The sequence below is a fragment of the Ahaetulla prasina genome, chromosome 6, assembly GCF_028640845.1.
Source record: "Ahaetulla prasina isolate Xishuangbanna chromosome 6, ASM2864084v1, whole genome shotgun sequence".
Lineage (NCBI taxonomy): Eukaryota > Metazoa > Chordata > Lepidosauria > Squamata > Colubridae > Ahaetulla > Ahaetulla prasina.
Window position 1 is genome coordinate 29155144 of NC_080544.1, and position 24270 is coordinate 29179413.

General features: G+C 38.2%; 1 protein-coding gene across 1 annotated transcript in view; it reads left to right on the top strand.

Annotated features, from left to right (window-relative positions):
* The window catches only part of PCDH15 (protocadherin related 15), a 474186-nt gene that overhangs the window by 353494 nt on the left and 96422 nt on the right, over positions 1 to 24270 (top strand). Inside the window, exons 24-25 of the mRNA XM_058188831.1 lie at positions 14766 to 14875; positions 15071 to 15211. Of these exons, the coding sequence (XP_058044814.1) occupies positions 14766 to 14875; positions 15071 to 15211 (251 nt within the window). The remainder of the gene's footprint in view (positions 1 to 14765; positions 14876 to 15070; positions 15212 to 24270) is intronic.

A 24270-nucleotide genomic window follows, 5' to 3' on the forward strand; every position in this document is an offset into this window, starting at 1 on the left:
CCAACTCTATTACTGTTATAGAATAGAATAGAATAGAATTTTATTGGCCAAGTGTGATTGGACACACAAGAAATTTGTCTTGGTGCATATGCTCTCAGTGTACATAAAAGAAAAGATACGTTCATCAAGGTACAACATTTACAACACAATTGATGATCAATATATCAATATAAATCATAAGGATTGCCAGCAACAAGTTATAGTCATACAGTCATAAGTGGAAAGAGATTGGTGATGGGAAGTATGAAACGATTAATAGTAGTGCAGATTCAGTAAATAGTCTGACAGTGTTGAGGGAATTATTTGTTTAGCAGAGTGATGGCCTTTGGGAAAAAACTGTTCTTGTGTCTAGTTGTTCTGGTGTGCAGTGCTCTATAGTGTCGTTTTGAGGGTAGGAGTTGAAACAGTTTATGTCCAGGATGCGAGGGATCTGCAAATATTTTCACGGCCCTCTTCTTGATTCGTGCAGTATACAGGTCCTCAATGGAAGGCAGGTTGGTAGCAATTATTTTTTCTGCTATCTGCTTATATTCTGCTATTTTACTGTTATCTTCTGCTGTGCCAAAGAGCCTTGGAAATCAGTGCCTTATTTTTTTCCTTTTTCCCTTCCTACTCCACATTTTCTGTTTTTCCTTTTTTTTCCTTCCCCTAGTTTTCCATTACTTTTTATTTTCCTTTGTATCTTGCATTTTGATAAAAAATATTTTTAGAAAAATCCTTTAAAAGAATAAACAACAATAACAATAATAGTAGTAGTAGTAGTAAAAAAAATAGTAAAAGGCAGACAGAATAATATATTGCCGTTGGTGGAAGATTAACAGTGGGCAGTTAAAGTTTGCCTTTTAAAGTTTGCCCGTTATATACAACAGAGCAGAATTTGATGTTAAAGCAGCGAGATATTTATATCGAATAAGCATCCCAAATATCTAAAGAGCATTAACTTTAGCATGTTGCAATGCACTTCATACATCAGTTTTGGAGGGCCGATACAAAAAAATACAATATGAATTGAGATTATGTTCCTGTGGATAAGGGACCATTTAAAGTGTAGCCCATTTCCTGTCTTAATGCATCTTTTATAAGGACTCATGGACTCCCTTACCTAATAAAATATCCAAGAAATACTGATATTTTTTACATGCAAGCCCTGTTATCAGATCAGTATTTGTACTTGGAATAGAGTTTTTTCAGGTCAGCAGAACCACATATATATAAATAAGAACAGAATGTACACAAGAATGAATAGATACATAAAGGTGTGATAAGATGTGAATGTTTATGTTCTGGAGTTGTACAGAAGTGACTTACTAAAAAGAATTAAAATATTTCTGCAGAAAAATAATAGAAGCCCTCCTTTGTCACTTTATCCCATTTAAAAAATTGTGAGACCAGGTGGAAAATTAGACCTAAAGGACAAAATGTTTTCATTGTTGTTCTTGTTTATCTTCAGAATAAATTCTCTTGCGATAAAAGTTCCAAAGTCTGCTATTTTTATTAATTAATGCATAAGTTCTCTTGTCCTCTTCTGCAGTTAGAAAGTCATAGTTAACAACCTTGGATTACTATTCTAGGCAATAAATTGCTACCTAAATGTGCAATCAGTAATAATATGCATTGCCTGTGGACACATTTAACAGGTGTTCAGTTGTTTTATTTTCAAGCACTAAATACAATAACATATTTCAATTTTTTCCAAGGAGCATAGTCGGTCCTAGGCTGCACTTGGAAGGAGAACTTATGAAACTTTTAAAAAAGTTTTCTTTTAAATAAGAAAGTTGATGATCTCAATAACTGATCCTGTAGTTTGTTTATTGTTTTATTATTTAAATTATATATATATATTTGTTTTCTGAGGTTTTTGCGGGTGTTTGTATGTAGGTCTTTAGTTATTCGGGTTTTCTCCCGCGTAAAATTGGAAGTGTCTTGGCGACGTTTCGATGAAGTCTCATTCGTCATCTTCAGGCTTCAGCTTCTTGCTTCTGGGAGCAATGTGTGATTGCAGCTGTTTCTTCCTTTTTAACTGCTAGTTAAACTGTTAGCAGTTAAACTGCTAGTTAAACTGCTAGTTAAACTGCTAGCAGTTAAACTGCTAGTTAAACTGCTAGCAGTTAAACTGCTAGTTAAACTGCTAGCAGTTAAACTGCTAGTTTAACTGCTAGCAGTTAAAAAGGAAGAAACAGCTGCAATCACACATTGCTCCCAGAAGCACGAAGCTGAAGCCTGAAGATGAAGAATGAGACTTCGTCGAAATGTCGCCAAGACACTTCCAATTTTACGCGGGAGAAAACCCGAATAACCAAAGACCTACATATATATATATAAACACACACACACACCGTATTTTTTGGAGTATAAGACACACCGGAGTATAAGACGCACCTTAGTTTTTGGGAGAAAAATAAGAAAAAAGCTTTTTGGCAGGTGGATCGACCTCCCGGAAGACCTCCAGTCAGCTGTTCCCAGAGATGAATTTTAGCAAAAGGTTCCTTGGTTATGAGCTCTGTACCTTGCTTTTTTTTGCTTTTTTTTCCTGCCTCTGGAACTCAGTTTCAGAAAAAACTTTTTTCTGCCTCTGAAACAGAGCTTCAGAAAAAAAGCCTCTGAAGCTCTGTTTGGATCTTCTTTTCTGAAGCTCCATTTGGGGCTTTTTTCCTGAAGCTCCATTTGGGGCTTTTTTTAAAGCTCCGTTTCTGATGTTTTTTTCAGCCTCTGAAACCTCCGTTTGAGAAGCTGACCGAGTATAAGACACACCCAGATTTTCACCCTCTTTTTGGGGAAAAAAAGGTGCGTTTTATACTCCGATAATACTGTGTGTGTATGTATGTATGTATGTATGTATGTATGTATGTATGTATGTATGTATGTATATATGTATAAAAACTGCAACAATTCAATAACAATTTAATATAAAAACAAAAGAACCCATCTTAAACCCATTCATCTAGACCAGGGGTGTCAAACTCACGTCGTCATGGCAGCATTGCATGATGAATCGGGACTTTCCCCCCCTTCATTAAACTAGGTCTGGGCATGGCCAGCACATGACACATCTGGCCCGTGGGTGCTGTGAGTTTGACAGCCCTGATCTAGACAATCTGTACAGCCATCGCATTGGCTTTACTCTGCTTTTGTGTTCTCGTGGCAAAACTATGTTTTCAGGGCTTTACAAAAAGCCAACAGGGTTGTGGTCAACTCAGTCTATACAGCCAGATGACTCTCCTCGCCGATGGGTCCTGCAGTACAGCTCTCCTGCCAAATGGGATGAGATGGGTTAAATATAATTGGGGAGAGCCAGTTTGTTAAAGGGGAGAAATCGGCTTTTATGTAGAGAACAGAACAAATTGATTACATGCATTCAGTATATGATTGGTATATCAGAAAGCAACAAGTCATTAATATACAATAAAAACTTTGTTTTTTGTTAGACATTAGAAAAGACAGATGTCCTTCGATATGATGCCTATAATTTCTGTTTCTTCAGATAGCTAATGGTCACAGAAACCCTTTTGCCTTTTGTAAAACAGGTTGCATCTCCCCCTCTCCCACCCAGGTTTGTTTCTTTCAGGCACTTCAGAATACAGTCCTATTGTTTCTGAAAAGGCTAGTTTTTGTACATTAGAGGAAGTGACTTAGTTCAAAGGAGAAAAAAAAATCCTGAATTTAAATCCCAAAATTTTACAAAATGCCATGAGTCCAGAAGAATCCCCAGATTGCACATAGGCTTTGGTAGAGGGCAATTTTTTTTTGTATAACTATGGGTTTTTTTTTAAATTTGCATTTATATCCCGCCCTTCTCCGAAGACTCAGGGCGGCTTACACTATGTTAGCAATAGTCTTCATCTTATTTGTATATTGATATACAAAGTCAACTTATTGCCCCCAACAATCTGGGTCCTCATTTTACCTATCTTATAAAGGATGGAAGGCTGAGTCAACCTTGGGCCTGGTGGGACTAGAACCTGCAGTAATTGCAAGCAGCTGCTGTTAATAACAGACTGCATTAGCAGTCTGAGCCACAGAGGCCCCTATGTGATTGTTATTGTTATTAATAATAATTAATTATGGTGATAATATATCACAAAGTGTTATCTCTTAATAGAATTAAGGCTCTGCTGTTCTTTCATATCAAATGCTGGTATGAAAGTTCCTAGATCCTTATCAGAATTTGTCAGAGAACTAAGGAATCAGATATAAATAGTTGTTCAGGGGACATTTTGAATAAAGACCTGTAAATGTTGTATTTCAATAGGAAATTAGAGAGGTTATTAATGCTTTTAAAGCCAATGTAAATTTATGTATTTTTAAAAAAATCTATGTCTGTGCACACATTTGCACATACATATGAATGAAAATTTTACATCTTTCTTACATGGATAGGCTGAAGAAATTATCTGTAGTGGATGTTAATTAATTATTCCCTATCTGTAAATTAATTTGGCAATTGAAATTGAAAGAACAGTAATTTAACTTTTGTAAAAGAGATGATACTTATTGCATGCATGCACACGCACACACACACACACGTGTGTGTGTGTGTGTGTGTGTGTGTGTGTCTAAGTTTGTATTTAAATGTAAAATAGAACTATACAAACACATATAGACTTATAACCTCCAAATAAGAGATAGTTTTTAAGAGTTGCAAGCAATTGGTAAACCACTATTCATTTTGTTGGTTTGTATATAGTATAAATTTTGGAATCGACTTTTACCATACTGAAAATTTGACTTACAACTGGCTTAACATATAAGGAATATTGTCATTCTTTCATCATATAATTTCTTCTTTCATTCCTCCCTTCCCTTCCCTCCCCTCCTCTTCCCCTTCTTTCTTTCTTTCTTTCTTTCTTTCTTTCTTTCTTTCTTTCTTTCTTTCTTTCTTTCTTTCTTTCTTTCTTTCTTTCCCTTCCTTCCTTCCTTCCTTTCTCAAAACATCTCTTTTTAATTACTGGAAACTTTTACAGCAGACAATCATTAATAGAGGATTTAGGGGCATGATTCAAAGTCCTTGCCTCAAACAATGCAAATTATAATGTTGCCTATATTTTGCATTTCTATAAATCCTCCATATTCAGCTCTGAATTAGTTGTAATAACTTTGGACTACAATAGTACTCTACATTATCTCTTATTTACTCAAAATTTCCACTGAAGGCCAAAAATGGCTAAAGTCATATTTTTGTAAGCATTCTTGCTTCCCCCCCCCATCTATTTTCTGTTTATTTTGTATGCAGACTTTTACTAGGTCATTGTCCTAACATCCTTTGTCCTCAATAACAGTAACATTTTCACTGAAAAATATAGAGAAGCTTCCTCTTCTGAGATGTTCAGAAAGGGAGAACAAAATATTCTTCCTCAGAAGATTCTGTACGAGAGGATTTTTTTTCCTGTCTTCTTTCGAAGTCTAATAAATGAACTCAGAAAATATCCTTAAGGGAATTTAATACAGAAGACATGAGACATATAATCAAAACAAGGTTTTGCATCAGCGGCCACAATAACCAAAGACTTTCTTCTGATTATTACTATGAAGAAAAAAAAAAAATAGCCCCTGTCTTTATCAAAATAAAACAATTGACAAATGGGAACATCGCTTAACAAAATTGTTTTAAACAAATCAAATAAATGTAGGAATTGAATTTGCTAATCCATTTTATTTATCTAGGGCGGTTTGCCCTTCATTCCAGCCTAGAGAATAACCTTCCCATAGTTTATTTACCTTTCAGTTATCTCACAATATTTAACTACTCAAGTTATTTAAAGAGGATGGTATGCTTTCCCATTTTTATGATTCTGCTGAATCTGTGATAAATATATTTAAACTTGTGGTTTTCACCAAATTATTGCAAAGATTACACAGAGTTGCACTGCACTTGATGTTATTAAGTCCCTCAGAATGATGTTTGACATTTAAAGATAATAGGCCATGTCAGTGGTTCATTGTAATAATACCCGAACTCCCTTGTCATCGCTTTTTAGAGGTAAATACCATTGGAAAGGTCAAAACTTTGTGAACTAATATGAGAAGTTTGAAGAGGTGCCTCGTGAAAAATTTCACAGCTCTGTGGAACATTCTTTGCAAATAATGTCACTCACACTGGGAAAATACTGTTTATTGCAGTAGGTATGCAGAGACAAAAGTGTGCAAAAATGAAATAGTTTGTCTTGAAATATATAAAACTTTGAAATAAAATACATTTCTCCTTTGGTGAACATCGAAACTTTCCTTTAATTATGGAGTATCTTTTATAACATGGAACTGCCACCATTACAGGAAAGGATAACCCAGATTATTTTCAAGGTTGCTTCAATTTCCAGGTGTTACACTGATAAATGAAATGTATGTATATCCATAGCTGGTGTTTGCTGTCATACAGACAATTGAGTTTTAACAGTATGTTTTCACAAGCTGGGGGCTAAAAGGTTGCTCTGCAGTTGTGCTAGAAGTTGGGTTTTCTTCATGACTGATAGGTTTCACTCACAGTTGGGGGCACTCAATCTTAGGACAACTGATTTTCTTTTATCTTTATTTAACGGAAAATGCTAAAATCATATTCAGTGAATTGCAGGCACTGCTGTTTCATAGACATAAGAGTAGCAATGTATATGTTATATATTGTTTTATGTCTATCTGACTCCTTCCTCTTTTGTGTAACAGGCTTGTGTGGGAGAGCTGATTTCCATAGTCTTTCTTTACTTATTGTTCATATTAGTTATAGTGTTGTTTCACTGAGAATTGTTGCACTGAGGGTACAAAAAGGTGAAGCCTACAGCATTTTAATATTTTTCAACATTTTTTCTTAGACTTGTATTATTCAGTTTGACACCCACCCTGTACTTGTTTTACAGTACAATATAATTAACTTGGTTCTCAAAAGAAAAATATTGCAAGGAAAGGAGATGGTATTGATGCTTTATTTCAGAATCAATGATTGGAACACATTTACAAAAGCAAAGCTTATGCAATCCTGTTAAAAATAAATAAATCGACATAAATAAAAGCAAGTACTTTTGTTCCCCAAAAAGGACCTTCATTCTAATTCTGCTTTATGTAAGAAGCCCTTTGTAGAATCCAAAAGTTGTTAATGTTTTAAAAGGGTTTCTAAATCAATTTGGAATGCAACAGACGGCTTCCTAATTAAATATACCTACTTAAATTGCTTGAAATATTAAACAAGAACATACCGATTTCAAGACTCTAGTCCTGTGTTCAAATGCTAGTTTGTTTATTGTTTAATAGTATCGAATTTGGTTTGCTTACACCAAACTTTTGCATCACAAACAAAGCTATCAAATCTGAGAAAAACCATTTCTGAGTCAATGACAAAGTCATTTTTTTAAGCATAGGACAAGATGGTTAAACCATGCTGAATCTCATTCTCACTCATTCAATGTAAGGCTTTGGTTTGTATGTGACCCTACATGTAGCAAAGTACACATCTGTATCCTGCTTCTATGCAGTTGTTGTGCCTCAATCCTCGGATATTAAAGGCTGGAACCAAAAAAATCACTAAATCTATAGGACAGAGCTAGCAATAAACATCTGTTGCAGCTTCTATCTGTTCTCCTAAATCAGAGGTGTCAAACTCAATCCCATTGGGGGCCATATCAGGATTTTGTTTGCCTTTGGGGACCCAGATGGGCGTGGCCTGGTCATCGTGGCCGACTGGGTGGGTGTGGCCAGGGGCAGCATGGGTCAGTCCCTCACCATCTCCGAAACGGCATCGCGAGACAATTCTGAGCCTATTGCAGGCCAGATTCGGCCTCTGGGCTGCATGTTTGACACGTTTGTCCTAAATAAATTGAAGATTCAAAGAAAGAAAAGCTGCTTGAGCTATAATCTGCAGTGCAAACACATTTGCAAATCAGCAGTTGGATTATTTTTACCAATGTAGTTATAGAAATTTTATCCAAAATTTCAAGACTTCAACAATAAGATTTAACTGAACTTTGAACCTGATTGTATTAGTTGGCATTGTATGCACTCCCAGCTTCAGCTTGTGGTCACTTCCTCAACACACTCATAGCCCTGGTCGACAGCCGCACTCAAATCACTTTCAACTGAACATCGAGGCATAGCCAGTTCTTTGGAATTCAGATAGCCCTCGGGTTACGACCACAACTGAGCCCAAAATTTCAGTTGCTAAGTGAGACAGCTGTTAATTTTGCCCCATTTTACAACCTTTCTTGCCACAGTTATTAAGCGAATTGCTGCAGTTGTTAACTTAGTCACATGGCTGTTAAGTGAAGCTGGCTTCCCCATTGACTTTGCTTGTCAGAAGGTCACAAAAGCTGATCCTTTGACCCCGGGACACTGCAACTGTCATAAAAATGAGCTAATTGCCAAGTGACTGAAATTACATGACCATGGAAATGCTGCAACAGTCCTAAAACAGTGAAAAACAGTCATACATCATGTTTTCCTGTGCTGTTGTAACTTTGAACAGTCGCTAGATGAACTTCTGTAAGTTAAGGACTACCTGTAAACAGAGACCCTGTGAATTTAAAGTAACAGCAAAATTTTAATAGTTACAATGTATATTTGTTCTTTCTCACATTCACATATATTTATTTATTTATTTATTTATTAGATTTTTATACTGCCCTTCTCCCGAAGGACTCAGGGCGGTTCACAGCCATAATAAAAATAGAACAATATACAAATAAAACAAAGATTAAAAAACTTATTATATATTGGCTAAAATTTAAAAACAATATACCATTAAAATTTAAACTCTCTAAAATTTATAAAATTATAAAATTTAAAAATCACGGAGCCAGTCCCACGCGAATAAACAAATAGGTCTTCAGCTCGCGGCAGAAGGTCCGAAGGTCAGGCAGTTGACGTAATCCAGGGGGAAGTTCGTTCCAGAGGGTAGGAGCCCCCACAGAGAAGGACCTTCCGCTGGGGGCCGCCAGCCGACATTGCTTGGCGGACGACACCCTGAGAAGCCCCTCTCTGTGTGAGCGTACGGGTTGGTGGGAGGTATTCGGTAGTAGAAGGCGGTCCCGTAAGTACCCTGGCCCTAAGCCATGGAGTGCTTTAAAGGTAGTAACCAACACCTTGAAGTGCACCCGGAAGACCACAGGTAGCCAGTGCAGTCTGCGCAGGAGTGGTGTTACATGGGAGCCACGTGTGGCTCCCTCTATCACCCGCGCAGCCGCATTCTGAACTAACTGCAGCCTCCGGGTGCTCTTCAAGGGGAGCCCCATGTAGAGAGCATTGCAATAATCCAGACGTGAGGTGACAAGAGCGTGAGTGACCGTGCATAGGGCATCCCGGTCAAGGAAGGGGCGCAACTGGCGAATCAGGTGAACCTGATGAAAAGCTCTCCTGGAGACGGCCGTCAGGTGATCTTCAAACGACAGCCGTTCATCCAGGAGGACGCCCAAGTTGCGCACCCTTTCCGCTGGGGCCAATGTTCGCCCCCAACAGTCAGCTGCAACTGCAGCTGCCTGTACCGGGGTGCCGGCATCCACAGCCACTCCGTCTTGGAGGGATTGAGCTTGAGCCTGTTTCTTCCCATCCAGACCCATACGGCTTCCAGGCACCGGGACAGCACTTTGATAGCTTTGTTGGGGTGGCCTGGGGTGGAAAAGTACAGCTGCGTATCGTCAGCGTACAGTTGGTATCTCACCCCAAAACCACTGATGATCTCACCCAGCGGCTTCATATAGATGTTGAACAGGAGAGGCAAGAGAATCGACCACTGCGGCACCCCACAAGTGAGGCGCCTCGCGGTCGATCTCAGCCCCCCTGTCAACACCGTCTGCGACCGGTCAGAGAGATAGGAGGAGAACCACTGATAAACAGTGCCTCCCACTCCTGAACCCTCCAACCGGTGCAGCAAAATACCATGGTCGATGGTATCAAAGGCCGCTGAGAAATCTAATAGGACCAGGGCAGAGGAACAACCCCTGGCCCTGGTCCTCCAGAGATCATCCACCAACGTGACCAAAGCCGTCTCTGTGCTATATCCGGGTCGGAAGCCAGACTGGAACGGGTCTAGATAGACAGCTTCATCCAGGTATTGGGGTAGTTGGCGCGCCACCACACTCTCAACAACCTTCGCGACAAAGCGAAGGTTGGAGACCGGACGGTAATTTCCCAAAACAGCTGGGTCCAGGGAAGGCTTCTTGAGGAGGGGCCTCACCACCGCCTCTTTCAAGGCGGCAGGGAAAACCCCTTTCAACAGAGAAGCATTGATAATCCCCCGGAGCCAGCCTCGTGTCACCTCCTGTGTGGCCAGCACCAGCCAGGAGGGGCACGGGTCCAGTAAACATGTGGTGGCATGTAACCTCCCCAACAACCTGTCCACGTATATACACTTGCCTATGTCTTCTCAACTAGGCTGCAGGCATTAGCTAGAGCAGGGGTGTCAAACTCAAGGCCCACGGGCCGCATCAGGCCCACAGGGCCTTTCTGGAAAATGTAAGGGGCCGGCCCATGTCACTTCAGCCCGATCTACCCAATGCAAAGAGGAAACATGCCAGCAGTTTGGGGAGTGACATCAAACTGACCATTCCCACCCAGTTGGCCACACCCAGTCAGCCATGCCTGCACAGCTTCCCAAGGTCAACCACAGCCCCAATGCAGTCCTCAGTGAAATTGAGTTTGACACCCCTGAGCTAGAAGGACAGAGGCCACCAGGTCTGGATCCAAAGCCAACTGAAAGAGTGGGCAAGTTTCAGGACCATTTTATCTCCCAAAGTCCTTGCTTTTTTGATTCACAAGACTTGCCTTATTGATTTGTGAATGCTCCAACACTGGAAATTTTTAAGAAAATGTTGGATAACCATCTGACTGAGATGGTGTAGGGTTTTCTGCCTGGGCAGGGGGTTGGACTAGAAGGCCTCCAAGGTCCCTTCCAACTCTGTTGTTATGTTACGTTATGATTTTCAAATCTGATAGCTGTTTATGTGACTCGGAGAGGGAGGTCTTTGGTCCTCTCTGAGCTTGCTTGTTTTTTTGCAGACATTTCATTATCCAAACTAGGTAACATCATCAGTGCCAGTCCTGATGATGGGGAATCATTCTTGAGGGATCTTACAGACAAAATTCCTAGTTTTTATCCACGCTGCTTGTGTGCCTGCTTCATCTTAAGGTGTGGTAGCTTCAACCTAGTCTCACATATGCTAATAAAATCAGTAAAATCCAATTTCACTTGAGTTACAAATAATATACATTTGGATGTTTCTCTGGGCACTGTCGTATGATAAATGAAAAAAAAAAACCCTCTCCTAATCAATGGAAGCTGCTGGATTCTCAATGCATAGAATTTAGAAATGTTAGAATCAGAGTTATAGGGACATTACTATACTTTAAAATGTGCCAAAAGCCAACACAGATCAAAAGAATGGTTTAAAAGATTTTTACATTTTTCAAACACTTCATTTAGAAGTACAGACCTGGAAACAGTCAACCATCCAGGTTTTGAAAATCACAATTCAGGAGGAGAAAAAAAAGGTTTTTTTTAAAATTTTCCAATATAACTTGCTTACAATTAAGAAATCCATCTACCATCCCAACTTGAATCCGGTTGGTATTATTAAGCATATAAAGATAAAGGTTCCCCTCACACATACATACTAGTCATTTCCGACTCTAGGGGGCGGTGCTCATCTCCATTTCAAAGCTGAAGAGCCAGCACTGTCCAAAGATGTCTCCGTGGTCATGTGGCCAGCATGACTAAACGCCAAAGGCGCACGGAACACTGTTACCTTCCCACCAAAGGTGGTCCCTATTTTTCTACTTGCATTTTTTACGTGCTTTCGAACTGCTAGGTTGGCAGAAGCTGGGACAAGTAACGGGAGCTCACTCCGTTATGCGACACTAGGGATTCAAACCGCTGAACTGCCGACTTTTTGATCAACAAGCTCAGTGTCTTAGCCACTGCATCCCTATAATTAAGCATATAACCCACATCAAAAATAAAGGGGGGAAATCAACTAAATTCAATAGGCTTTAATTGGCTATATTGTGTTAATTTCCCTGACCATGCTGGTAGATGTAGACTCAGATGGTTGGAGAATTCAATTATTGTGTCATGGGACACAAGTCATCATTTATATTGAAAATGCTAGCTTCATTCAGAAGCCCAGTGTCGTATCTCCATGCAGTATTTGGTTTACAGAAGCTGTCATCAAATATTCACATAGGAACACCATATTGAGGTGGTGATCAATTTACCTTTCCCCCAGCAGGATCACACAATTACCAGGTAAAGTTTTATCTCATAGCGTAACCCCTACCCCCTGCAAGAATGAGAGGGTTTCTAACGTAATATACCTCTGAGATTGAGTCTTAATAGCTAGCTAGCACAGCTGTTCAGGATGATTAAGAACTTAGGATGATGATGTTGAAGCCTCAAGTATCCATTTCAGAAATATGAAAGGAACTTGCCAGAGGGGGAGTTCATCTTCATGTTGACTTTTGACACAGATGACACTGAGACGTTTGGAGCTTCATCGTGTACAATTTAATGAGATTCCTTTTTTGAGTCAGCAGCAGTTTTGTTCCTGACCATCTCAGCTTATTTGAGTTAAGTGGTCTGGTGAGCATCTTTTTGCATAAATGTGCTGTTGGGCTTAAAAGAAACAGTAGTTCAGACCTTTTGAAACCTTCTATAGATCCTTTGAAGATCAACTATTTAGAGGCACACACACACAAAAAAAACTTTCCAAGGCAAGATTTTTGAGAAAATAAAATATTTGCAACTATTGTCATTTCCTAACAATCTTACTAGCTAATTTGGACTTAGTTTGGGGACAGAATCCTATATTGTGTTAATTTCCCTGGCCATGTTGGTACATGTAGACTCAGATGAAGATGGTTGGAGAATTCTGCTGGGGGGGAAAAAAGGAAGTGTGGCTCAGAGGTGGTATTCAGCAGGTTCTGACCAGTAGCGGACTGGTAGAGGAAATTTAGTTCGGAGAACCGGTAAATATCACCTCCGACTGGCCTTTCCCCCATCTATTCTCTGCTGATTGGGAGGAAATGGAGATTTTACAGTATCCTTCCCCTGGAGTGGGGTGGGAATGGAGATTTTACAGTATCCTTCCCCTGCCACGCCCACCAAGCCACACCCACAGAACCAGTAGTAAAAAAATTTGAATCCCACCACTGGTGTGGCTCTATTCATCCTTCCCAGTCTTTTAGCTGCTTTTGCTATATGGTCAAGCACAATATACTTCTAAACTGTGAGCTGCAGGTTTGACTTCTACTTGCAGGGATAGACAGAGAAAATAGCAATTGTTCTCCTGCACAAGGGTGGCTGTCAGCCTCCACTTCAATCCTCACATATTTTTTGTACAATTTATATTCAGTAGTTAGAATGTAAAATGGTTCTTTCTGTAATGTAAAATAGTTAAGGATATAAGATGTATCATTGCCCCAAACAGGGTAAGGGAAGAGGGCCCTTTAAGAGTGTCGTCTGACATAACAGTGGGGGAGGGGTGATTAACGGCTGAATGTTAAGAGCGCAGGCTTTTTCAACAGACACTGCATTCCTGAGATGATTAACAGCTAGAGACCAGCGGAAGAAGATTACCACGGGGCCCGAGAAGGAGCTGGCATTGGACCAGACCAGCCTGACCTCCTGAGGGAGGAGGGACAAATGGGGGGATGTGAAATGTTAGCCATATTTTGTCTCAGATCCAACTTTATACTGCTGCAATCAAGATGTACCTAGTAAAAGTACTTTTCTTTATTTTCAAATGAAGTCAAGGTGTATTCTTTCCTAGATATAATCAGAGGCAGCCTGACAGTGGCTATGCTATGAGTTGCCTCAAAGCAATGGTTATTCAGCAACTACCTGAACCTCCTGGAGTTGATCATGAGCAGTTTTGGTGTCATCAGTAAATTGATGCTCAGCTCTATTCCAGTAGAGAATAAAGCGGATGACTTTGATGGAGACAGGGAAGATCTGTTACCAAGGCAACAAACAGATAAGCATTGCAGAAGTCCTGACAAGGAAGGGATCAGATAGTCCCTGAATTCAAATTCAACTGAAGCTATATAAGAAGAGGAGAAGCACATTGGGATATACAAGATCTTAATAAAAGTAGTTTTAGATACACCTAGCATCTGTTTCTTGGTCTGGACTACTTCATATGCTTGACAATGTCTCAACTCAATGGAAGCAAGTCGCCAAGTGCTATTAAAGAATCTGCATTGCTACTAATTAGGGTCCAGGTTCTGATTATGACATCAGAGCCCTAAACAACTTGAGATCAAGATACTATCAGACTACCTTCCCTTTTACACAGCTGATTGGTCATCTTGCATTTATGGATTAAATTTCTCTGTGGCAGCACCTTGGCTTGGCAGTGCTCTCTCCCATGAAATACCTTCTTTATGTGCCATGGAAATAGACTTTATTGCTATTATTTGATGTTTCCAGAATCAGAGGTATAATGACCTTAGGAAAATAGCAAGAACAATTCTGAAAGATTGTGTGCACTGTGTCTTCCTACTTGTGTACTTTCAGAGTCAGGAGACTGGATGGTGGGAAATAGCCTGCTAGATTAGATGGATTTTGACTGTTAAAGTTGAATAGGACTACACTACTTATTAAACTACTGAATTTGCATTCCACTCATTTGCCAGTGTTAATTTCTGCAAATGTTAACACTTTATTCTGATTCCTTTGATTGGTTTACATGTAGCTTTCCGTTTCTACTTCAGTTTCATAGATCCATTGAATGTATCAGAAGAATATTGACAATGCGACCAAAATAAACAATTATCTATTTCAACTAATTCTGTAGGCCCCCACCTGTGCGTGAAGGTGCCCCCAAAGGAACCCAAGTGGTTGTGGTAACCGCTGCTGCCTTGAATCAAACAGTTATCTATTCCATTGTTTCAGGAAATGAAGAAGGTAAGTTAACGTCTCCTTGCATTTTGTTTCAGTAAAGTATATTTTTAAGAAAGAGGAGGAAGAGGGAGCAAGTAAAACACCCCAAATGGAAAAAAGTAAATTTATTCCGTTTCAGATACATAGCACAATGTTAAAGAAGCCATTTTATCCATTCCTTAAATGTTTATAAAACCTTCTTTTTCTGCATTTCTCCAGGAGTGTTTGCCATTAACAATAGAACAGGAGTTATCTTCATTCAAAAATCTTTGGATTATGAAACTGCAAAAAAATATTTGCTTCGGGTACAAGCAGATTCCTTGATAGTAGTCCGTTCAAATTTGCCAGTGCCATCCAAAAGTAAGTTAATTTTTCTTTCTTTCCTTCCTTCCATTCTTCCTTCCTTCCTCCCTCCCTCCTTCCTTCCATCCTTCTTTCCTTCCTCCCAAAATTGGATGTTATAGCTGTTGTTCTTTTCCTGATCTCCCATTACTTTGAAAGTTAACCTTTTATTTGATTATATCTTCTATGCTAAACATATCAAGCCCTGAATCAACCAGAACAACAATACAGTCGACCCTCTTCAAATTACAGGATATCTGTCCTCCTAATCTGGGTTAATCTGGGTTATCATGACCAAAATTAATATATTCATTTTATTTTATAGCTATTATGTTTTTTTTCATTAAAGATATGAACAATTCAGAAAATGGAGATGTACATTCAATGTTAAACCAGGAATGAATGTTAACAGTTTTTTAGGATTATTTCCAGAAAAAAAAGATATTATTTAAATGAAAAGCAAGAATTAAACCTTGCAGTTGTTAACAACGTCACAGAAAACTATGGAAAAACAGCATAATTTCTGAAAACTGGTTGTTCCAGCAATTTCCATGGGGAAGGGTGGCTTTTTCCTGCTTCTTAGCAGTTTGGTGCTTATGTTTTTATTTATACTTTTCCTTCCAAAGAAATGAATGGGAGACAAGCTATCTACCGTGTTTCCCCGGAAATAAGACCCTGTCTTATGTTTTCTTGAACTCTGAAATAAGCGCTTGGCCTTATTGCCATGCACTCAAAAGCCCGATTGGGCTTATCATCAGGGAAGGTCTTATTTTGGGGGAAACAGGGTATGTCGGTACCAAGCTTATATGGCTTAATTGTGAATTTCAACAACTAATAAGCAAAACTAGAAGGACCTAGGATTGAATAGATCTAAGGCTTAATAACATATACCAATAGAATTTTCAATTTCTATTTCTATCAACATTGAAAATGACAGTTATGCAGCCTTACATTTTTCAATGATCTCTTCAAAACTTGTGAGGCATATCTTCCCAATTGTGGAGCTTTTGGGTTTTTGTTGACCCCTTTAAGGGGTTAGTGTTTAATATCTACTGGGGAAAGTCAAAACAGGACAGCAGATGGACGCAGCATCCAAGCTCCAACCTCTGTCAATATTTCATACACATACAAAAGGTGTGAGGCTTGGATCACAATGTCATGTCCACTGTTGTATCTTTTTGCTTTACAATGACATGTGGCATGTCTTTTTTAGAAAAGACATAAAGCAGTGGTTCTCAACCTGTATTCTGCAGAACCCTGGGGGGTCCCATGCTGATGGGCCACGATGTCACCGGCGGTCCGTGAAGACTTGAAAAAATATTATGATTTAAATCCTGAGCTAAGTGTTGGGGGTCTGTGGCCATGGTCCATTGTTTTAGTTGTTGAAATTCACCAAAGTATTTAAAGGGGGTCATGGTGAAGAAAAGGTTGAAAACCACTGACATAAGGTATTTCGAACTTTTTAGTAATCTTAAATAAACATTCTTATAGTGAAATGCATTCTGAATTAGAACTTGAAATGATTAGAATGTGTGTGACATTCTGATTTATGAAGATCTACTTGCTTCAATGCAATTACCAAACTCAATGAGCTAAAGAAATAGAACAAGGAACGGTATTTTATAGATTATTCTATTTTGCACAAAGATACAAAGACTGCATGTTTTTTTTTCTTTTTAATTTACCTTCCCTACAGAAAAGAAACCATTTTTGATTCTTTTCCTTTTGGCTATATAACTTTTAGAATCAACTCATTTGCAAATTTCTATTTACCTTCCAGTTTATAGCAGAACTGAAATGTAATAAAAGCTTGGGTTTGTTTTTATATATTCATTACAGAAGAATTGGGTTGTCTCCATTATTGACTGTTGCCCATTATAAACACATTATGCAGTTAATGGGGAATACTTTTTAATGGACAAGGCCTTGATTTCAGTGTGACATTGTTTGTATGCCAGAGGTCCTAGGTCCAATATATGAAACCCTGGAGAATAGTAATTGTAAGTCCTATTGAATTACTAGGTAGATCAGTCATGTAATTTTGTGTAAAGGAGCTTATACTGTTACACTTTTCTACTATAAAATATGCAATTAGGATAAAGAGTAAAATTCAAAGAAATAATGAGACAGAGGATGTATTGTAAACAATTATTTGCATTAATCCAGTGTTCCATTTGACTTAAATCATAATAATCATGAACCAAAAGATTACACAATACATCTTGCAGGAAGATCAAACACTTGGATAAATCCAATGAACTTCAGAGCAATTAAAATAATTTTTTTGACGAGGACAACAAAAACATCTTGCATTTCATTTTATGCTTTTGTTTCAGGATGTATCCTTGTAATTTTTTTTAATCTCCTAAATGATATGCTACAAATGATACCTAAGATAAAACGATTGAGTGAAATTATTTTCAAAAAAATAACATTAACAAATAATACCTTCATCCCTGTAGAATTGCTAGTTCTAGAAGAAATAAATGTATAATGTATAATGTATAAATGACATGGACAGGTTGCTGGGTAGATTGAATGCCACCACGTGTTTACTGGACCCGTGCCCCTCCTGGCTGGTGCTGGCCACTCAGGAGGTGACACGAGGCTGGCTCCAGGGGATTACGAGTGCTTCTTTGTTGGAAGGAGTCTTTCCGGCCGCCTTGAAAGAGGCGGTGGTGAGGCCCCTCCTCAAGAAGCCTTCCCTGGACCCGGCTGTTTTAGGTAATTATCGTCCGGTCTCCAGCCTTCGCTTCGCGGCGAAGGTTGTAGAGAGTATGGTGGCATATCAGTTTCCCTTGCACCTGGAGGAAACTGTCTATCTGGACCCGTTCCAGTCCGGCTTCGGCCGGTTACAGCACTGAGACGGCTTTGGTCGCGTTGGTGGATGATCTCTGGAGGGCCAGGATAGGGGTTGTTCCTCTGCCCTGGTCCTATTAGACCTCTCAGCGGCTTTCGATACCATCGACCATGGTATCCTGCTGCGCCGGTTGGAGGATTGGGAGTGGAGGCACCGTTTATCGGTGGTTCTCCTCCTATCTCTCCGACCGTCGCAGACGGTGTTGACGGCAGAGGTTGACCCCGCGGCGCCTCACTTGTGGGGTGCCGCAGGGGTCGATTCTTTCGCCCCTTCTGTTCAACATCTATATGAAGCCGCTGGGTGAGATCATCAGTGGCTTCGTGTGAGGTACCAGCTGTACGCTGATGACACCCAGCTGTACTTTTCACACGGGCCACCCCAATGAAGCTATCGAAGTGCTGTCCCGGTGTTTGGAAGCCGACGGGTCTGGATGGGGAGAAACAGGCTCAAGCTCAATCCCTCCAAGACGGAGTGGCTGTGGATGCGGCATCCCGGTACAGTCAGCTGAGTCCGCGGCTGACTGTCGGGAGCGAGTCATTGGCCCGATGGAGAGGGTACGCAATTTGGGCGTTCTCCTGGATGAACGGCTGTCTTTTGAAGACCACTTGACGGCCGTCTCCAGGAGAGCCTTCCACCAGGTTCGCCTGGTGCGCCAGTTGCGCCCCTTTCTAGACCGGGATGCCTTGTGCACAGTCACTCACGCCCTTGTGACGTCTCGTCTGGACTACTGCAATGCTCTCTACATGGGGCTCCCCTTGAGGGGCATCCGGAGGCTGCAGTTAGTCAGAATGCAGCTGCGCGGGTGATGAGGAGCCCTCGTGGCTCCCGAGTGACACCTATCCTGCGCAGGCTGCACTGGCTACCTGTGGCCTTCCGGGTGCGCTTCAAGGTGTTGGTGAACGTCTTTAAAGCGCTCCATGGCATAGGGCCGGGTTACTTACGGGACCGCCTGCTGCTACCAAATACCTCTCACCGACCCGTGCGCTCTCACAGAGGGACTCCTCAGGGTGCCGTCGGTAGCGACAGTGTCGTCTGGCGGCGCCCAGGAAGGGCCTTCTCTGTGGGGCTCCGCCTCTGGAACGAACTCCCCCCAGGATTACGTCAACTTCCGGACCTCCGAACCTTTCGCCGTGAGCTTAAAACTCACTTATTTATCTGCGCTGGACTGGGTTAGTTTTTTAAGTTTATGGGTTTTTAATGGGTTTTATTTCTAAATTTTAATTTTGGCCAATTTAATAAGTCTTTTAATAGTATTTTAATTGTATTTATAGTTTATTATGTATTTTTACCTGGCTGTGAACCGCCCTGAGTCCTTCGGAGAAGGCGGTATACAAATTAAATAAATAATACAGTATTTGCATTCTACATTATTTCAGTGAGTATCTACTTATATGTTTAGTTTCTTGCTTTCTACTATAGAGGATAAGAAATTTCACATAATTATTATTCACATAATTTCACATAATTATTATTCACATAATTTCACATAATTTCACATAATTATTATTCACATAATTTCACATAATTCACATAATTTCACATAATTATTATTCACATAATTATTATTCACATAATTTCACATAATTATTATTCACATAATTTCACATAATTATTATTCACATAATTCACATAATTCACATAATTTCACATAAGGAGATGGAAGCATTTTAGAAAGTGGGAAACTTGAAAAAATCTTTTATTTGCTAAAACAGCATTAAATAATATAAAACAATATTTTGAAGCTTCTTTTTGTCTTTATTAGCCAATTTTATACATTCAGATTTTTTTATACATTGTATATGCAGTGCCCTTCTGCTACTCTTAGTCCTTGAACAATTGGCAGGGGAAATCTTTCAACATTACATTTCTTTCAATTCTTTGATATAATTTTATCTGTAAAATAAAATCTGTACAAGTTTGTAGTTTTGTGGGTCCAGAGTTAATTCTCAGTTTAATATGGAAGATAAAACTTGTATTGTACAAATTGCAAGGAAAAAAGCATACTTTACTGCAGGTAATTTCTGAAAACTGGTTGTTCCAGCAATTTCCATGGGGAAGGGTGGCTTTTCCTGCTTCTTAGCAGTTTGGTGTCATCAGTAAATTGATGCTCAGCTCTATTCCAGTAGAGAATGAAGCGGATGACTTTGATGGAGACAGGGAAGATCTGTTACCAAGGCAACAAACAGATAAGCATTGCAGAAGTCCTGACAAGGAAGGGATCAGATAGTCCCTGAATTCAAATTCAACTGAAGCTATATAAGAAGAGGAGAAGCACATTGGGATATACAAGATCTTAATAAAAGTAGTTTTAGATACACCTAGCATCTGTTTCTTGGTCTGGACTACTTCATATGCTTGACAATGTCTCAACTCAATGGAAGCAAGTCGCCAAGTGCTATTAAAGAATCTGCATTGCTACTAATTAGGGTCCAGGTTCTGATTATGACATCAGAGCCCTAAACAACTTGAGATCAAGATACTATCAGACTACCTTCCCTTTTACACAGCTGATTGGTCATCTTGCATTTATGGATTAAATTTCTCTGTGGCAGCACCTTGGCTTGGCAGTGCTCTCTCCCATGAAATACCTTCTTTATGTGCCATGGAAATAGACTTTATTGCTATTATTTGATGTTTCCAGAATCAGAGGTATAATGACCTTAGGAAAATAGCAAGAACAATTCTGAAAGATTGTGTGCACTGTGTCTTCCTACTTGTGTACTTTCAGAGTCAGGAGACTGGATGGTGGGAAATAGCCTGCTAGATTAGATGGATTTTGACTGTTAAAGTTGAATAGGACTACACTACTTATTAAACTACTGAATTTGCATTCCACTCATTTGCCAGTGTTAATTTCTGCAAATGTTAACACTTTATTCTGATTCCTTTGATTGGTTTACATGTAGCTTTCCGTTTCTACTTCAGTTTCATAGATCCATTGAATGTATCAGAAGAATATTGACAATGCGACCAAAATAAACAATTATTTGCATTAATCCAGTGTTCCATTTGACTTAAATCATAATAATCATGAACCAAAGATTACACAATACATCTTGCAGGAAGATCAAACACTTGGATAAATCCAATGAACTTCAGAGCAATTAAAATAATTTTTTGAGGACAACAAAACATCTTGCATTTATGGATTAAATTTCTCTGTGGCAGCACCTTGGCTTGGCAGTGCTCTCTCCCATGAAATACCTTCTTTATGTGCCATGGAAATAGACTTTATTGCTATTATTTGATGTTTCCAGAATCAGAGGTATAATGACCTTAGGAAAATAGCAAGAACAATTCTGAAAGATTGTGTGCACTGTGTCTTCCTACTTGTGTACTTTCAGAGTCAGGAGACTGGATGGTGGGAAATAGCCTGCTAGATTAGATGGATTTTGACTGTTAAAGTTGAATAGGACTACACTACTTATTAAACTACTGAATTTGCATTCCACTCATTTGCCAGTGTGAAATTTGAATGGAATTAATCATTTCAAGGAACCAGCTCACTGTCAGTTGCAGTACAGGCAGTTCTCAACCTATTAGAATAGAATAGAATAGAATAGAATTTTCAATTTCTATTTACCTTCCCTACAGAAAAGAAACCATTTTGATTCTTTTCCTTTTGGCTATATAACTTTTAGAATCAACTCATTTGCAAATTTCTATTTACCTTCCAGTTTATAGCAGAACTGAAATGTAATAAAAGCTTGGGTTTGTTTTATATATTCATTTTATTTATAGCTATTATGTTTTTTCATTAAAGATATGAACAATTCAGAAAATGGAGATGCACATTTTCTTCCACCTTGACAAGACCTTCACAAGAATTAAATTTAGATTTATATTCTAAATGTATTCAAACATCACCTCCGTGTGTCCATATTCCTCAACTTTTATTTCGATAGAACTCCATTTTTCTTTTACAACTTTCATGGTTTGTATCGATATGAAACTGCTGGTGTAGGTTGGCCTTGGTACTCTAAACTAAAATAAAATAAATAAATAAATAAATAAATAAATAAATAAATAAATAAATAAATAAATAAATAAATAAATAAATAAATAAATAAATAAATAAATAAATAAATAAATAAATAAATAAATAAATAAATAAATAAATAAATAAATAAATAAATAAATAAATAAATAAATAAATAAATAAATAAATAAATAAATAAATAAATAAATAAATAAATAAATAAATAAATAAATAAATAAATAAATAAATAAATAAATAAATAAATAAATAAATAAATAAATAAATAAATAAATAAATAAATAAATAAATAAATAAATAAATAAATAAATAAATAAATAAATAAATAAATAAATAAATAAATAAATAAATAAATAAATAAATAAATAAATAAATAAATAAATAAATAAATAAATAAATAAATAAATAAATAAATAAATAAATAATACAGTATTTGCATTCTACATTATTTCAGTGAGTATCTACTTATATGTTTAGTTTCTTGCTTTCTACTATAGAGGATAAGAAATTTCACATAATTATTATTCACATAATTATTATTCACATAATTCACATAATTTCACATAAGGAGATGGAAGCATTTTAGAAAGTGGGAAACTTGAAAAAATCTTTTATTTGCTAAAACAGCATTAAATAATATAAAACAATATTTTGAAGCTTCTTTTTGTCTTTATTAGCCAATTTTATACATTCAGATTTTTTTATACATTGTATATGCAGTGCCCTTCTGCTACTCTTAGTCCTTGAACAATTGGCAGGGGAAATCTTTCAACATTACATTTCTTTCAATTCTTTGATATAATTTTATCTGTAAAATAAGAATAGCAGCTCTCTTGTTCTTATGCTTATTTTGTCATATTCCTTCATGTTTTCCATGGGTTTTTGAATTGTGAACAGCACCCATCAGTTATGCAAAAGTCTAGGACACTCTAACTCAATGAGTTTTATTTATATTAGAAAAAATGGAGATGCACATTTTCTTCCACCTTGACAAGACCTTCACAAGAATTAAATTTAGATTTATATTCTAAATGTATTCAAACATCACCTCCCGTGTGTGTCCATATTCCTCAACTTTTATTTCGATAGAACTCCATTTTTTTCTTTTACAACTTTCATGGTTTGTATCGATATGAAACTGCTGGTGTAGGTTGGCCTTGGTACTCTAAACTAAAATAAAATCTGTACAAGTTTGTAGTTTTGTGGGTCCAGAGTTAATTCTCAGTTTAATACGGAAGATAAAACTTGTATTGTACAAATTGCAAGGAAAAAAAAGCATACTTTACTGCAGGTAATTTCTGAACCGTCAGGAAATCTAAGCTGTCATTCTTCAGCCAGTCAGTTCTCGTGCTTTCCTGGCATATCCCCAAATGTATGGTGAGGGTAGGGAAAAATCAATACTGAAGCTGACTTGAAAAGTTGTGAATCCTTCTTAGACTTCCAATTCTCTGCCAAGAAAGTTTATAAGAATCTTCACTGTCAATAGGGACTCTGGGAAATATAGGCGAGCTATCAGTAGGCTGCACCATCTGAAATACTCACCAAAGAAACTAAATGTGTTTATCCATATACCTTAATTGCACAGTGGAAAAAAAAACATTCTCAAAGAAAAATATGCGTAATCTTTTTCCCCTTGAAGTACAGCATGCATGGCTTGTGTTGGCTAATCTAGTGACCAGTTTAGAGTGAAATTTGAATGGAATTAATCATTTCCAAGGAACCAGCTCACTGTCAGTTGCAGTACAGGCAGTTCTCAACCTATTAGAATAGAATAGAATAGAATAGAATTTTTATTGGCCAAGTGTGATTGGACACACAAGGAATTTGTCTTGGTGCATATGCTCTCAGTGTACATAAAAAGAAAAGATACGTTCATCAAGGTACAACATTTACAACACTATTGATGGTCAATATATCAATATAAATCATAAGGATTGCCAGCAACAAGTTATAGTCATACAGTCATAAGTGGAAAGAGATTGGTGATGGGAACTATGAAACGATTAATAGTAGTGCAGATTTAGTAAATAGTTTGATAGTGTTGAGGGAATTATTTGTTTAGCAGAGTGATGGCCTTCGGGAAAAAACTGTTCTTGTGTCTAGTTGTTCTGGTGTGCAGTGCTCTATAGCGTCGTTTTGAGGGTAGGAGTTGAAACAGTTTATGTCCAGGATGCGAGGGATCTGCAAATATTTTCACGGCCCTCTTTAGTGACTGTTTGA